Below are 18,923 nucleotides of genomic sequence, written 5' to 3'. Positions count from 1 at the left end.
ACATGAACACATAATCAATAATCACGATTTTATATTTATAGATTGCCAAAAGACTGAGGAAATTGTCTCGTTAAATCCTACAATTCAGTATAAATAATGGATAAAATGAAAATTTAGAATCTTTATAAACACTAGCTATGACCAAGCCTTTATCAAATGCATGCTAAAAAAAATTAGAATGATAAAAGGATCACAAATCAAATATGCTGAATAGCAGAGGGCTCGTTGGGAAAGTTTATCGGGTCGTTATGCGAAGTTAGGAAATTACTTCATCAAGAAAAAAATTATCCGTTTGGAGAACTTTTCACATAGTTGTATTTGCTCAGTATGCAAAACCTTTACAGAACTCTGTTTTCTTTAAATGATTCTATAAACGGGCCACAAATTCAGTTTCATGATCCTCAATCCTAGGAGCACATGGTGTTTACTCAGGAGAATTTTGTTTCCATATCCAATAGCCTGAGCTTTTTTTCTAAGTGGAAGTGGTGATGTTAGAGTGAAGAAGATGAAGACAAAAGTCCACCAAAACATGTAAGCTTTATTCTATTTATTACTTTCAACCATTTTATTTTAATTATGCCTTTTAATATTTAAGTGTTTGTTCTATTTTGTAAAATGAACTTGAAGTTCAAGTTCAAATACACAAGCATTTTTATTGGATAAAATTGAAATCGATGATTTTTCTAAAAAGACATGTGTTAGTAGATGAGGAAATACAAACAAGACTCAAATAGTTAAAGATTAAATAATTAAGTTCAAATGATTCGAAAATTCGGGTTTGTGATGAATCAGATTCAATTGCTTGATGAAAGGTTATTTTATTAAATATGCTTCATTCAAAGTTAAAATTTGTGATGATCTATAAATGATAGCATGAAAATAAAATTATTGCTTGATCGACGTTATGTTTCACTCATTCTTTGAAAACATGTTACTTAAATCAGAGTCATTATATACCTAGTTGGTGAGTTGTGTGTACATATATTGAGCGTAGACGTGTATATGATAACTCTGTTGATTTTACATAAATCTTGCTATTTTTTAATATGTATGAATTAACGTTAATGATCAATGTCATGTTTCTTTTTAATTAGTGGCAACTATTTGGCCAAATTAAACTTACATGTTGATATAATGATCTTTTGACAACTTCTTTTAGCCGAAAGTTGATTTTTTTTGAAATGTTATAACCCTTAGCCAATAAAATAAAAACTATTTTTGATCTGAAGTTGTCTTGAAATAATACTTTGAGTAAGCAATGTTTTCATTTTCATACTTTAATTTATGGATAATTGTGAAGTTGTTTTTGACTATGCATGGTTGAACTTATTATATAGAACCATTTGATTTTTGTATGACTTTTGTTTGAGGGAAAACAAAATGTTAAGTTGGCGAAAGTTGATAAGTGCTCATATTACATATTTTTACATATACATTTAAGAACACTTATTAACTTACCTAACATTTAAGCTTATGAAAACTCCCAAATTGAGTATAAATAATGGACAAATTGGAAATTTAGCATCTTTGTGAACACTATGATTATGTCACTATCAAAATGCAGGTTAAACAAACTTAAAATGATAAAAGGATCACAAATCAGAGATGCTGAATAACAAAGGGCTTGTTGGGCAAGTTTATTGGGTCCTAGGCAAAATTAGGAAATTACTTCTTTATGAAGAAATAAATTGCATATTGGGCGAGCTTACAAGGTCGTTAGGCGAAAGAAGGCGGTTCATAAACACAACTTGGGTAAGTCACTTCATGGTGAAGCAGTCACATTCTCGTTGGGCAAAAATGCAGGCCTGTTGGGCAAAATTCAGGCGGTTCAAAGTCCACTTGGCCAAGTTACTTCATGGTGAAGCAAACATATTCTCATGGGGTGAAGATGCATACTCTCTATGCCAAATTCAGGAGGTTCATAACACATTTGAATGAGCTGGAAAAAAATTCTTGGTGAAGTAAGATATGTTGGCTGACAAAAATGCCTTAAAAGACCCATATAAATAAAGGTCACAACATCTCACTTAGGGATGTCAATTGCATCTGTTAATGGGGATCCCTGTGGGGAATATCTGTGCGGAGATCCGAAGTTGGGGATTTTTTTCCCCGTGGGGATGGGGATGGAGGGAAAAGTTCCCCCGATAACACTTTGGGGCGGGGATTGGGAAAGTATCCTCCGTCCCCGTGGATTCTCCGACTCCGAAGATATATGTTAATTTATATATTTTATATATTATATAATTATATAATTTTACAATGTATTAGAAAATGAAGAGTCATTAGAAGTTATAGATTTGTCACACATAATCAACCACTTGCGCTGGACGACATCGGTATTGTGGTAGTAAATTAGTGGAAGCACGGTAGCAAGAAGTTATGTTACTATTTATTTATTTTTACATAAAAAATATTAGCAACATCAAGTTCTTTTGCTTTTTTTATTTATTATTGATGCAAGATGTATTTTGATTTTTTTAATAAAATAAATATGCAAATATATGCGTTTTAAAAAATACGGAAAAAAAACAAAATACTAGTGTCATAGTTTTGATCAAAAAGTGTAAAAATTTTCTTAAAATTCGATCTCCGTGGATATCCGTGGGTATCTGTGGGGATGGGGATGGAGGGAAATATTCCCCCGTGGCGGGGATTGGGGATGGGGATGGGGACTAAATTTAGGGGCGGGGAGTGGAGAAGCATCCTCCGAACAATATCTGCCCCGTTGACATCCCTAATCTCACTAATTCTATTCATTCCACACTTAATATAGTTGAAAACATAGATAATAGGGAGAGATAAATCTCATAGGAGCAATTAAAGATTGAAGGTGGAGACTTAATTCGATCAGAGAGATTGATCACTAATTAATGCTTTTTCATCTCTTTGTTTATCATTTGTGTAAAGTTATTATTAGTAAGAGTAGATAAATTCTCTTTTGTTGGGATAAGATGTATTTATTCTAAACTTGTGTGTCCTTTTTATCATAGCATTATATATGTTTTAGTTATTTATTATAATATTGTCGGTTATCCTCGTTTTTAATGTCTATTGTAAACTAGCTAATTATAACTTGATATATGGTTTTAAAATGCTACTGAGAATTATTTTTCATAACTAGATACATGATTTTCCTCTGTTAAACATAAACTCAATAAATAGTCTTAGTTTAAAATTGACATATACTATTGACACTTAATGTTATCATATTAGTTAACCGACTAAGAGATCACTTAATGTTAAACAATATTATTGGTATCATGTTGTTTAGACTTAAGTAACATACGCAAAACGATAAATGATAATATTAAATTCTAACTAAAATATATGTAATTGATCACGATAGTACATTAGAAATGTAGAATAGGATAACAAAACCTAACCCCAACAATCTCATCTTATCAGTTAAACTTATTTTTATTTACTATCATTCTACTTTATTTCTATAAACCAACCTCTTTCAAGTCACTTTCCTTAAAATCACAAAGTCACATTAATCTCTACGAAACAATAGATAAAAAATACTTACTTTTATGCTTTAAATCTTTAAATAAATTCTCTCTCAACTATTGCAGTTTATCCAATACCATATCGAACCACAATTTAGGGATGTCAACTTGCCCCCGTTAGCGGGGATCTCTGTGGGGATTTCCCGTTTGGGGCCCCAAAGACGGGAAATTTTCCCCCGTAGGGACGGGGGTGGGGAAGAAAGTCTCCCCGATGACACTTCGGGGGGTGGCGTAAATACCCTCCCGCCCCGCCTCAATTAGCATAATGTCCTTAATTTATATATAGTTTTAAATTATTATGCAAGTTTATTTGTCATTTCATATAATTTTATCTTATATAAATTTAAAATATATATATATATATATATATATATATATTGTTAGCAAAATGATGAGATCTAAATGATTATTTAAAAAAAAAATTAGTTTGAAATTTTAGTGGTCATAACACTCAATATTATAGATTAAATATTGTTAAAACAATATATTTATCATAAAGGAATAATTTCTAAATTTCTTGTGGTTAGTTTTTGAAACTTTTACTATTAATTTGGTTCAAAATAATAAATAAATAAAATCATGTTTATGAATCTCTGCATGAACCTTGGGGATCCGTGGAGACCCGCGGGGATCCGCGGAGACGGGGATGGGGGACAAAATCCCCCCGTAGCGGGGTTCCGAAGCGGGGATGGGAAATAGATTTGAGGGCGGAGATTGTGATGGGAATATATCCCCGCCCCCGCCCCGCCCCATTGACATCCCTAAACCACATTTAATAATATCAAATTTTTTTTATAACTAGTCACACAAATATTAACCGTAGAAGATCCAAATAGTGAAATAACAAACTAAAAATTTGCAACCTAAAGTTTTCAAGTGTTTTTTTTTCTTCTTTTTCCACCACAATTAGATCTTTGACAAATGATAATCAAACATGATCTACTTTTCATCATTTAACAAAAAATTATGATCTACTAATATTATTTTTCTTCTCTTCCCTAATATAGCATTCTTAGGATTAATGTTTTTAAGATATTCTTTCTTCAATTTTAAAAAGCATATATATGATCCGTACACTTAAGTACAAACACATTTGTCAGAAAAGTCATGCATGTTATGTTTTGCTCTCTTTATTTTAATCAATTTTTTAATATCAATTTGCATCCTATTATTGAATTTATTATTAAAAGATTCATCTTACATTGCCAGTTTCTGTCTCAGCATAAAATCTTAATTTCACATGGCAGGTGGGGTGTAGAAACACATCAGAGAGGCGCAAATAGCAAAAAACTTGCAGATTTCAAATTATAAGGAAAATAAATCTGAAACTTTTTATACAAAATTTTCCTCAAGAAATGCTCCTGGTAACAAACGTTACAATCACATTGTTCACCAAAAATACTAATAATGATTTTCGATTCGATCTCGATCAAAAACTAACATAACCAAGAACTTACTAACATTAAAAAAAAACTAGATTGCGAATCTACGCAAACTAATTCAATGACTACATTGAAGAAAGATGCTAAAAAAAAGAGAAGCAAAAGCTAGATGCAGCTTCATCTTTGATCATCTTTTCTTCTAGTAGAAGCAATGTAATGAAACGAGGTTGGCTTATGTTTATGATCTGAGCATGATTGATGTTAACGAGCGAAAAACAACTTCGTGGCAAGGAATTGTGAGGCCGGTGTGATGATCGAAGCCGAACTCTTCTTCGGCTTGTCGAAGGAGGGACTGAAACTGAGGGTGAGTTAGGACTGTGATTGGTACAATGTATCTGCTTCTGTTTTCTCCGACGTAAACTGCGAAGTGGCCTTTTGGTACATCAAGAGGAAGATCTTGGACGTCATCTTCGTCTTGATCGTAGCCGTTTTTCTTGGTTAGGCTTGAACATCTTTTTAGGATTTGCTTGAGGACTGTTTTTTGAGAGAGTTTGGTTGGTTTTGTTGTTCTAATGGCCATTTTCAGAGAGAGTGAGTGAAAGTAGAGAGGTAGTAGTGGTGGTGGTGGTGATGGTGATGGTGGAAGTGATGATAGGAGTGACGGTTGGTATTTATGAAGAGAGAAACAGAGAGAGAGAGAGAAGTTAGTTGTATTTGTTGATCATGTGGAGTGTGTGTGTGGGGGCAAAGGAGAGCCCACGGGTGTTTTGGGGTGTGTGTAAGGAGTAAGGACATGTGTGGTGGTGGGAACAAACCCCACTTGCATCTCTTCTCTATGTTGGTCCTCTCTATGGCACCAATAACATGGATGGATCTAATATTACCTTGTTCTAAACTATTTTCACCCATCCCTCATAATCATATTTTCTACTATGTTTTAAATACTATACTACTATGATAGTGTAAAATATTTTTACATTGTTAATCAATCACCACCATATATCTAATTAAAACATTCTTTTATTTAAAAAAAAATTAATTACATGACAGATTGGTGACTCTCTATTGAATGATAATGTAAAATTATTTTACCCTCGCACAAACCTTTTAACTCTAAAATATATATATATATATATATATATATATATATATATATATATATATATATATATATATATATATATATATATATATATATATATATATATATATATATATATATATATATATATATATATATATATATATATATCTACATCAACCAATGTATTTATACTCCCATAGTTATAAAATGTGGGCCGTTTTAATAAACAAAATTTATTTTGAAATGAATATTATTTTCACTTCAAAATGATTGTTATTGTTTAAATTATGATACTTGATTAGTAGTCTATAATGTCATTTGATAATATATATGATTGCATTCATTAATTTATGTGAAAAAATTTAAACGATACATATTTTAAAAAATTAGACTTGCTTACTAAATTCATTTGTTTTGAACTGAATCAAGATCCAATCTAGAGTGGACTTGATTGCAGAGGTATACACACAAAAAATCCTTTATTGCCAACACATTGGAGCTTAACCCTTTAACCATTTAGGATATGTTTGGTTGAGAGAAGAAGTTGAAAAGAGAAAAAGATGAGAGAAAGAGTATGAATAGAGAGAAAAGGAAGAGAAATAGAGTAGAGTTGATGTATTGTTTGGTATAAAAGAAAGAAGAGAGAAATAGAAGAGAAAGAAGTGTTTTATTTTATGGCAAAGACATAAATGTCCTTGGTTGAATTAAATTAATTAATTTATTAATTTTTAACTTATAATTCTGCTAAATAAAATACTTTGTTTTATTTTTGCTTTTTAATATTATTTTAATATGACTTACTTAAATTTTTATTAATTTTATTATTAAGAAATTTGTATAAGTTTATATAAATAGATTTTGTAAATATTTTTTAATTATGTTACATGATGATAATTAGTTTGCCACGTTTGTTTTATATAAAAACTATTTTATTTAACAGTTCATTGTTTTACATCCACGTACTAGTATTATTATATATTATTATATTATTATTAATTTTATTATTATTATTATTATTATTATTATTATGCAAGTTTGTTGAACTCTGCAATTCATACATATATATGTGATATTTATTATAGTTAATTTGTGTACAAAGAGAATATACGTGGGACCCACTTTATTTAGTTCTCTCGCTCCTATTTCACTTACCACCAAATACAAGAAAAAGTGCATTTCTCTTCAACTTCTCTCTTTCCTAACTCTCTCTTTACAACTTCTCTCAAACCAAACATAGCCCAAATGATGAAGATCATAAAGCGTTTCCTCATCACAATGCAAGTTTCTAGATGACTTAACAATATTTTCATCAATTTCTTTTGAACCCCTACATATAAAAGGGCCAAAGAGAAAGATACACAATGTATCAAGTTAGATCTTTCAGTTACCTCACTCAAAATCTAAGTTGGGGCAATGTAGTTTTACTGATACAAAACTATTATCGACGAGCTCCACGCTTTATAAACCTAGGCTATCACTTTTGGTATGGTTAGAGCATCCACATCTATAATATCCATTTGAGTTTTTTAAATGGGTCTCACTTAATATTTTATATTATTTCACACTTCTCCATTATTTAAACATTTATGTGAAATAATATAATATATTAAGTGAGACCCATTTACATTTACATTTCTCAAATATCCAAATAACTCTTCAAAAGTTTTAAAATAGATCCTACTAAACCCCACAATATACCACTCATTAGTATTAATTTGGATATTTTTAATAAAAAATTTAAAGAAAAAAAAAAGCAAACAGTTGTAGAACCATGGTTTACTGCAATAACGTTTGCAAACTCAACAACGGCTTTCACATTCAATTATCCATTAAACTCTGACAAAATTGTCTAAAAACTTGTGTAGGAACCTCGAAAGATAACCGATAATTATGTTCTGAGTATTATTTATTAAGAAAAGTAAATGTGGCAATAAATTTACATATTTCAATTGTAATATTATAGCGAAAAATAGACGGTTTATTCATTGTCCACTATGAAAGATAATAAAATGTTCATGTCCATCAAAATTGACTTACAGAAACCTTATAAGCACCTCAAGTGAAATTTCATCGAAAAGTACTTAGAAGAGTGCAAGTTTCCCTCCTAAACTAATATAGACCATCCATCATTGTAACATGTCTCCATCTTATAAAATCGTGTGCAAAATAGGGACAAAACATATTCATTTACTCCTTAGACAGGAATCAGGCAAAGGGATCCTTTCTTCCCTTATCTTTTTTGTCATTTGCATGGAGAGATTATCTCATATTATTGTTGATCAGGTGGAAGAAAATTTCTAGAAACCAATGAACAGTGAAAAATATGGCCCAAAGACTTCTCATCTTCTTTTTGTAAAGGCTTTTGTGGAGAAAACTCATTATGTCATTAGTTGTTTTTGTACTTATTTCAAAGCATAATGACAAAGGATTAATATCCAAAAATATACAAATATATTTCTCCAAAAATGTTTATCAACGATTGTGTTATGTCATTGTACAATGTATTGGTTTCACCTATGTTAATAGACTTTGAAGGTATCTCAGGGCTAATATATCTTGCAGTATTATAATTATGAAGGTCCCACCTAGGGCGAAGTATTTAGACTGCCCCAGAAGAGGCGACAATGGAATGTCGCCCAGAGGGAGGTGCTGCTTCGCCCTCGAACCTTTCTTTCACCCAATCGTGGGAAACGTGGGATAACATGTTTTTTGGGTAGAGATAAGTCAAGGTCAATAACTGAACCACATATCCCTTTAAAATATAAATTCAATGGTCCATCATTGATTGGGTGAGCGATAATCCTTTCTATGAAAACACTAGACCGTAGAGGCCTACATAAATACTCTTACTTCTAAGGGAAGAGAAAAGATTATTTCACCCTAACGCGCAACACTTAACAAGGTCTTAATGCATACTGATTGTACCTCATATGGTTATACTTACGCTCACCGGTCACCTTCAGAGCCTTTCACTTCACCTGATCATGACTACTAAAACCACCATAAAACACCACCATATAAAGCTTCTCGCCGCAGTAGGCAATCTCTAATAACCATACATCGTTATAAACCTACTACAGTCTATGATTCTCCCTCCCTTGTAGTGGGGACACGCACACCTGTACTTTTTGACCAGTACAATGACGCCCATTGTAGGGCTCCAATAAAACTAACTTGGGCCATATCTTCACTCTAATCCTTTCCATTTTCCCTCTAAATATGTTCGACAAGACTCTATGTTACTACACAAACATCATCAACCGAGGGTTCACCGAGAGAGGCATCTCCAGAGTAGCCTGAAGGAAATACGCTAGTCACGTGTTTGCACCAAATATAATATCCCTTAGATTTATGAGAAGCACCCTAGGGAAAACAGGGGCTTGCATCTTTTTGTCTGAGGAGAACGCCATCAGCATTAACCCTCACGATGATGATACTCTATTTATCACGGTGCCACATGGCAAATGGGATATCAAGTGCATCATGATAGACCATTATAGCTCCCCCTCATGTTATGTTCCGGGATGTCTTCTAAAAACTACAGCTTGACCCTAACAATATAAAGATGTTTAGTGGTTCGTTAACAAGTTTTCAAGCAAACATGTACGAATAATGGACTATGTAACCCTTAAGACCACATGTGGTGAGGGAGGAGACGACAAAGTGATCAACATCAACTACCTTATTGTGGACCCCCTATCACCATTTAATATCATCCTCTAGGGATCTGCCATCAATGCCAAAGCAATCAACATGAACTGCTTTTTTTTCCATAAAGATTGAAGCTTATGGCGCTTGTAACACCCTTCTAAACCCCCGCGGAAAATATAATATATTCAGAGTAATAACACATCAAGGATGCTACAATTATTAAATAAATAAAAACATCAAGTCGATTGTCATGCTTTATTAAGATTAAACCAAACTTCAAACTCTTGTGTTCATCACAGCGGAAACTTATTTTTAACAATGTAAGGAACATATCCAAACAGTTCAACAATACATAATCCATAATCAAAATAGCAACAAAGTATCTCATGTAACGCTAAGACTAAACGATCCCAGTGTTACAATCAGAGCATGACTCGACACGAACTACGGGCTAGCCTACAAGCTATCTTCACCCGGTCAAGACGCCGCTACATCCTTAATCTGAAATCATCAAAGTAAGGGTGAGTTTCATTCGAATTAATAACCATTATACAATCATAAGCAATAAAATATCATAGCAATTATCATCCATTCATCATACATAAAATCGGAATTTGTTATAACAACCAAACATCAGTACATAAGCATATTCTATCACTCCACACAATCATTCAGTCATATCATAATGTAATGCAATGAATGAACTGACACTAATGCATGTGGTACCATCCATGGGATAAACCCATCCAACCGATCTTTTTCATCACCAAGATACAGTTTTAACCAGCACAAATTCCACACAATGGGAATTATGCCCACCATTTTGATCCACTTTCATCACTGGGATCCATCACCAAAAATGTATGCCAATGAATGCAACATATAACATGCTTACAACATCACCAATCCGATGTAACACATCGTTTCATTATCATCACCAATAAGCATGTATATATATTCTTAGCATTCATACAAACATATCACACGCATACACGAAAGTCATCACCCAATAAATAACATAATCACAAATGAACAACTTGGACTTTACGTCCATACCACCTATTCATCGTATAGGCCATTAACTCAGCTTCGCAATGCTCAAAACGGCGCATAAATCGGATACTCAGGTCAAAAGTTATGGGATTTTAAAGATAAAACATTTTTAGAAAAAATGCTGCAGAACCCGGGTTGTCCCTACATGGGAACCGGTTCCTGGCAGCTTCCCAAAACACGCCTCTGATTTTTACTATGGGGAACCGGGTTGTCCCTACATGGGAACCGGTTCCCAGCTACCCAGAATCCACACGCTTTGTTTTTTATAAGGGGGAACCGGTTCGTCCCACATGGGAACCGGTTCCTACGTACCTGCACAGCAAAAATCACCATTTTGACAGCATTTACCATATCCCATTTTCCCAATTTCAGGTACATACGAACATACACACAATTATCATTGATTTTCACACAATTACACATTTCAAACAAGTTATTGACATGTATTAACATCATATATCACAAGTATCAACAGAATCATGTCAATTCATACAAGATTATCAAAACCTAACAAAATTCCCAACCCGACACGTACGATTGAACTAAACGTAATCCTAATCAATCCTACTACCTACAATCGCATAAGGATCACTAACCCGAAGAATCCCCCCTTACCTCAGAGTCGAATCTTCGAAGTTCTCCTTCCCTTTAGGCTCTTCTCACTTTCACGTGTTCTTCAGTTCCAAAATCTGCTTCTTCTGCTTCTGCTTCTCTTTCCCCAATTCCTTTATTTTATGAAAAATAAAATAAAATATTCTTAATGGGCTTGCTTAGTTAACACCCCCCCTTCTACTAACTATCACACTCAGCCCAACACCATATTTTATCATTTTTTTCCAAATAATTCCCACAAATTATTAATTCTAATAATTTAATTAATAAAATAATTAAATTAATACACCAGAATTAACGGGGTGTTACAACTCTCCCCCACTAAAAGAGTTTTCGTCCTCGAAAACATACCTCAAACGAAGAGTTCGGGATAAGAGTCTTTCATCTGACTTTCTAGCTCCCACGTAACATTTCCACCTGCAGCTCCTCCCCAAGCTACTCGGACTAAAGCTATTTCTTTACCACGTAGTTGCTTTATCTTCCGATCTTCAATCCTCATAGGCAACGCCTCAACTGTCATATTATCTCTCACTTGCACATCATCTGCCTGGATTACATGAGATAGATCCGCAATATATTTCCTCAATTGAGATATATGGAATACGTCATGTAGGTTTGCAAGTGTTGTCGGTAAAGCAATACGATAAGCCACCTCTCCTACTCTTTCCGTGATCTGAAACGGACCAATAAAACGCGGCGTCAACTTCTTTGACTTCAGTGCTCGACCAACACCCGTCGTAGGAGTTACTCTCAGAAACACATGATCTCCCTCTTGAAATTCAAGTGTTCTTCTCCTCTTGTCATGATAGCTCTTCTGACGACTTTGAGAAGCCTTCATCTTCTCTTGAATCATCTTAATCTTTTCCGTCGTCTCTTGGACAATTTCTGGTCCAATCACTGCACTTTCACCAGATTCATACCAACACAGTGGTGTCCTACACCTCCTACCATACAAAGCTTCAAATGGAGCCATACCAATACTCGAATGGTAGCTGTTGTTGTAAGTAAATTCAATCAACGGCAAGTAACTATCCCACGTACCACCTTTTTCCAATACACAAGCACGCAATAGATCTTCCAATGATTGAATCGTCCTTTCAGTCTGACCATCAGTCTGTGGATGATAAGCAGAACTCAACCTTAATTTAGTACCCAAGGCCTTCTGTAACCCTTCCCAAAATCTGGATGTAAATCTTGGATATCTATCTGATATGATACTCGAAGGAATACCATGCAAACTTACTATTTTCTCAATGTAAAACTGTGCCAACCTTTCCATCGAATAATCCATCCTCATCGGTATGAAGTGAGCAGACTTCGTCAGTTTATCCACAATAACCCAAATGGCTTCATAGTTCTTAGCTGTTCTTGGCAATCCAGATACAAAGTCCATGGATATGCTATCCCACTTCCATTCAGGAATAAATAAAGGCTGCATAGTCCCATACGACTTCTGATGTTCGATCTTTGACTTCTGACAAGTCAAACAAGAATAAACAAATTCAGCTATTTCCTTTTTCATTCCAGGCCACCAGAATAACTTCTTCAAATCATGGTACATCTTAGTAGCACCAGGGTGAATACTCAATCCACTACGATGTCCTTCTTCCAAGATACTCTTCTTCAGTTCGGTAACATCAGGAACACAAACACGGTCGCCAAACCTCATTATTCCATTCTCATCAATTATGAACTCACCTCCTTTTCCTTGGTTAATCAAAGTCAATCTGTCAACTAGTCCCACATCTTCCTTCTGCCTTTCTCTGATTTCATCAAGAATTCCACTTGTCAGCTTTAACATACCTAACTTGATACTATTCGAAGTGCCTTCACATACCAAACCTAAATCCCGGAATTGCTCAATCAAATCTAGTTCTCGCACCATCAACATTGACATATGCAAGGACTTCCTACTCAAAGCATCAGCAACAACATTCGCCTTACCAGGATGGTAATTCAGCTCAAAATCATAATCTTTAAGGAACTCTAACCACCTCCTCTGTCTCATATTAAGCTCTTTCTGATCAAATAAGTACTTCAAACTCTTATGATCACTAAACACCTCGAATCGTGAACCATAAAGATAATGTTTCCATAATTTCAACACAAACACCACTGCTGCCAACTCTAAGTCATGAGTCGGGTAATTCTTCTCATGTACTTTAAGTTGTCTCGACGCATAAGCAACTACCTGCTGGTTCTGCATTAGTACACCTCCAAGTCCCATCAATGAAGCATCACAATACACAACAAAAGATTCTGCCGGATTCGGCAAAATTAAAATAGGGGCACTAGTCAGCCTCTTCTTTAATTCTTGGAATCCTTCTTCGCATTTCGAGTCCCAAACTAATGCTTGACCCTTCCTAGTCAACTTCGTCAACGGTAGAGCTAACTTTGAAAATCCTTCTATAAACTTCCGATAGTAACCTGCAAGACCCAGAAAGCTACGAATTTCAGTCACGGACTTCGGAGCTTCCCACTGAGACACAACTTCTACCTTTGCTGGATCTACGGCAATACCGTTCTTGGAAATTACATGACCCAGGAAACTCACTTCACTTAACCAGAAATCACATTTCGACAGTTTGGCATAAAGCTTCTTCTCTTTCAACACTCCCAGCACAATTCTGAGATGCTCTACATGTTCTTCTTCGCTTTTGGAATATATCAGAATGTCATCAATGAACACCACAACGAACTTATCAAGATAAGGGTGAAAAATCCTATTCATGTATTCCATGAAAACACCAGGTGCGTTAGTAACTCCAAACGGCATCACAGTGTATTCATAATGACCATACCTCGTTCTGAACGCAGTCTTCTGAATATCGTCCGCCTTCACACGAATCTGATGATACCCAGACCTCAAATCAATTTTGCTGAATATACTAGCTCCGACCAATTGATCCATCAAGTCATCAATCCTCGGCAATGGATACCGATTCTTGATAGTAACTTTATTCAGTTGTCTGTAGTCTACACACAACCTCATAGATCCTTCCTTCTTCTTTACCAATAACACCGGTGCACCCCACGGTGACACACTTGGACGGATGAACTCCTTCTCCAACAATTCTTCTAATTGACTCTTCAATTCGGTCAATTCAGATGTTGACATTCTATAAGGTGCCATCGATATAGGACTGGTTCCAGGAACTAACTCAATGGCAAACTCTACTTCCCTTTCAGGTGGTAGCTCTCTAACATCTTCTGGAAAAACTTCTGGAAATTCTCGTACCACTGGTAATTCATTACTCACTACCCTTCCTTTCACTTCCATTGACGCAAAAAGCATAAACACGGCTGCCCCGTCTTGAATTGCTTCACTCACCTGTCTTGCAGTCATCGCTAACTCCTCGACACTAACCTCTTCAGGAAAGATGACCGTCTTCGTAAAACAATTGATATGAACTCGGTTAAATTGCAACCAGTTCATTCCCAGAATAATGTCAAGTTGTTCGAGTGGAAGGCACACTAAGTCCATTCCAAACTTCCTACCAAATATATCAATAGGGCAGTTCAAACATGCAGATGAAGTGGTCACTGAACCCGACGCAGGAGTGTCAATAACCATACTTCCATTAATCTTTGTTATCTCTAAATTCAGCCTCTTAGCACAATCCAATGAAATAAATGAGTGAGTTGCACCAGTATCAATAATCGCAATTAAAGGTGTGTTATGTATGAAACATGTACCTTTAATCAGTCTATCCTCTGGAGTGGTTTCTGATCCAGACAAAGCAAAGACTTTCCCTCCAGACTGGTTCTTCTTCGGCTTGGTGCACTGTGTACTGATATGACCTTCTTCTCCACAGTTATAGCAAGTCACAGTTCTCATTTTACAGTCAGGAGCAACATGGCCTACTCTGCCACACTTAAAGCACTTCTTCTCTTCTTTCTTGCACTCATTCCTCTTATGTCCTGGTTCACCACAGTTGAAGCACCTAAAGGGAGCACCAGAATCCCCCCCACTAGGCCTTTTCCAGTTACCAGCTCTTGAGTTTCCCCTACCATATGGTGTACCTCTGTCCATAGGCTTCTTACCCTTCTTATCAACTAACTCACGAGAGTGAGATGATTTCAGCTTAAGACTGTCTTCCTCAAAGATTCTGCTACAGTCCACTAAATCAGCAAACCGGCGAATTCTTTGATACCTGATACCCTGTTTGATCTCATCACGAAGACCATTCTCAAACTTGATACACTTAGAGAATTCTCCAGCTGCATCGTTGGTGTAGTGTATGTAGTACTTGGCCAACTCCACAAATTTGGAAGCATATTCCGGCACTGTCATACTACCCTGTTTCAGTTCCAAAAACTCAATCTCCTTCCTTCCCCGCACATCTTCAGGAAAGTACTTCCTCAGAAATTCTCTCTTGAATATGGCCCAAGTAATCGCAATCCCATCTGAATCCAACTCAGTCCTAGTAGTAACCCACCAGTCATCAGCTTCTTCTGATAGCATGTGAGTACCGTACCTCACCTTCAGATTTTCTGCACAATCGATCACTCGGAAGATCCTCTCGATCTCTTTCAACCATTTCTGAGCACCATCAGGGTCATGGGTGCCTTTGAACAGTGGAGGGTTGTTCCTATGAAAGCTGTTCAACTGTCTGTCAGCACCAATCGCAGCTCCATTAGCATTCCCTCCCAGTACACCAGCAATCATGCCTAGAGCCTCTGCGATAGCGTCATCAATCCTTCCACCTCTTCCAGCCATTGTTCTGCTAAATCACAAAACAATCTCATCAGAATAGAAGTATCGATAGTGTTTACCTTACACTAGTCGCATACAAGGGAACACTGACACTAAGACTCTGACTCTAACGACCGACTATGCTCTGATACCACTATTGTAACACCCTTCTAAACCCCCGCGGAAAATATAATATATTCAGAGTAATAACACATCAAGGATGCTACAATTATTAAATAAATAAAAACATCAAGTCGATTGTCATGCTTTATTAAGATTAAACCAAACTTCAAACTCTTGTGTTCATCACAGCGGAAACTTATTTTTAACAATGTAAGGAACATATCCAAACACTTCAACAATATATAATCCATAATCAAAATAGCAACAAAGTATCTCATGTAACGCTAAGACTAAACGATCCCAGTGTTACAATCAGAGCATGACTCGACACGAACTACGGGCTAGCCTACAAGCTATCTTCACCCGGTCAAGACACCGCTACATCCTTAATCTGAAATCATCAAAGTAAGGGTGAGTTTCATTCGAATTAATAACCATTATACAATCATAAGCAATAAAATATCATAGCAATTATCATCCATTCATCATACATAAAATCGGAATTTGTTATAACAACCAAACATCAGTACATAAGCATATTCTATCACTCCACACAATCATTCAGTCATATCATAATGTAATGCAATGAATGAACTGACACTAATGCATGTGGTAGCATCCATGGGATAAACCCATCCAACCGATCTTTTTCATCACCAAGATACAGTTTTAACCAGCACAAATTCCACACAATGGGAATTATGCCCACCATTTTGATCCACTTTCATCACCGGGATCCATCACCAAAAATGTATGCCAATGAATGCAACATATAACATGCTTACAACATCACCAATCCGATGTAACACATCGTTTCATTATCATCACCAAAATCATCACCAATAAGCATGTATATATATTCTTAGCATTCATACAAACATATCACACGCATACACGAAAGTCATCACCCAATAAATAACATAATCACAAATGAACAACTTGGACTTTACGTCCATACCACCTATTCATCGTATAGGCCATTAACTTAGCTTCGCAATGCTCAAAACGGCGCATAAATCGGATACTCAGGTCAAAAGTTATGGGATTTTAAAGATAAAACATTTTTAGAAAAAATGCTGCAGAACCCGGGTTGTCCCTACATGGGAACCGGTTCCTGGCAGCTTCCCAAAACACGCCTCTGATTTTTACTATGGGGAACCGGGTTGTCCCTACATGGGAACCGGTTCCCAGCTACCCAGAATCCACACGCTCTGTTTTTTATAAGGGGGAACCGGTTCGTCCCACATGGGAACCGGTTCCTACGTACCTGCACAGCAAAAATCACCATTTTGACAGCATTTACCATATCCCATTTCCCCAATTTCAGGTACATACGAACATACACACAATTATCATTGATTTTCACACAATTACACATTTCAAACAAGTTATTGACATGTATTAACATCATATATCACAAGTATCAACAGAATCATGTCAATTCATACAAGATTATCAAAACCTAACAAAATTCCCAACTCGACACGTACGATTGAACTAAACGATAATCCTAATCAATCCTACTACCTACAATCGCATAAGGATCACTAACCCGAAGAATCCCCCCTTACCTCAGAGTCGAATCTTCGAAGTTCTCCTTCCCTTTAGGGTGTGTTTGGTTCGAGGTAAACGGAGGGGAGGGGAGGGGAGGGGAGGGAATGTTTATAATAAAATGTGTTTGGTTCAATTTTTAGGAGGGGAGAGGAGGGGAGGGGAGGGGAGCAAAATCCCTCCAAATCACACATTTTGCGTTCCCCCGAATCGGGGGGATTCGGAGGGGAGGGGAGGGAATGTGACTGTTGATATTTAATAAATTAATATATTTACTAAAATACCCTCAATTTTATTTTATTATTTCAAAAAATTATTATTTTCTTTCGTCTGCTTTTTTTTCTTTCTCTATTGCTTATATCAATTTATTATAATTATTTTTTACTTTTAAATTATTATTTTTATGTAATGAAATTTATAATAACTAAAATTTTTAATTTTTTATTATAATTTTTATTTTTATGTTTATTTATAATAATTTTTTTCTAATTTCGTTATATACTCTATTATATATATATATATATATATATATATATATATATATATATATATATATATATATATATTATAATATTTTAAACTATTCAATTATTTTGTTTATTTTATATTATATATATAAAATAAACAAAATAATTGAATAGTTTAAAATATTATAATATATATATATATATATATATATATATATATATATATATATCGATAAATTATTTTTATGTATTCAAAAGTTGTTATCAACCTATAGATAATTTTGCGCCGAAAGTTATAATACATATCAAATGTATTCAATTTTTTTAATATTATGTGGTAAGTTATAAATTTTTAATCATTAAATATTACGAATATTATTTTCAAAAAAATTATTTATGAAATTTTCAACTTTGAATATCTTATCAGTTATATAAAATCATAAGGATAAAAACGTAAATTATTAATAAAACCCCTCCCCTCCCCTCGTGAACCAAACGTATTTTTAACCAAATTCCCTCCCCTCCCCTCCCCTTGTTTGAACCAAACATATATATAATTAATAAAATTCCCTCCCCTTCCCTCCCCTCCCCTTCCCTTCATTAAAATCCCTCCCCTCCCCTCCCCCTCATTTGAACCAAAACAGACCCTTAGGCTCTTCTCACTTTCACGTGTTCTTCAGTTCCAAAATCTGCTTCTTCTGCTTCTGCTTCTCTTTCCCCAATTCCTTTATTTTATGAAAAATAAAATAAAATATTCTTAATGGGCTTGCTTAGTTAACACCCCCCTTCTACTAA

The 18,923-nt window shown here is 35.0% G+C and overlaps 1 protein-coding gene across 1 annotated transcript; it reads right to left on the bottom strand.

The window, feature by feature from the left end:
• Positions 1–4,872: 4,872 nt before the first annotated feature.
• LOC131654708 (auxin-responsive protein SAUR50-like) lies at positions 4,873–5,543 on the bottom strand. The gene has a single exon (XM_058924655.1). It carries the CDS (start codon positions 5,469–5,471, stop codon positions 5,130–5,132), a length of 342 nt encoding a protein of 113 aa, XP_058780638.1. The 5' UTR covers positions 5,472–5,543; the 3' UTR covers positions 4,873–5,129.
• Positions 5,544–18,923: the final 13,380 nt, after the last annotated feature.

The sequence above is a fragment of the Vicia villosa genome, linkage group LG3, assembly GCF_029867415.1.
Source record: "Vicia villosa cultivar HV-30 ecotype Madison, WI linkage group LG3, Vvil1.0, whole genome shotgun sequence".
In the NCBI taxonomy this organism is placed as follows: domain Eukaryota; kingdom Viridiplantae; phylum Streptophyta; class Magnoliopsida; order Fabales; family Fabaceae; genus Vicia; species Vicia villosa.
The sequence above is the reverse complement of the archived record's forward strand: the minus strand, read 5'-3'. Positions and strand labels throughout refer to the sequence as shown.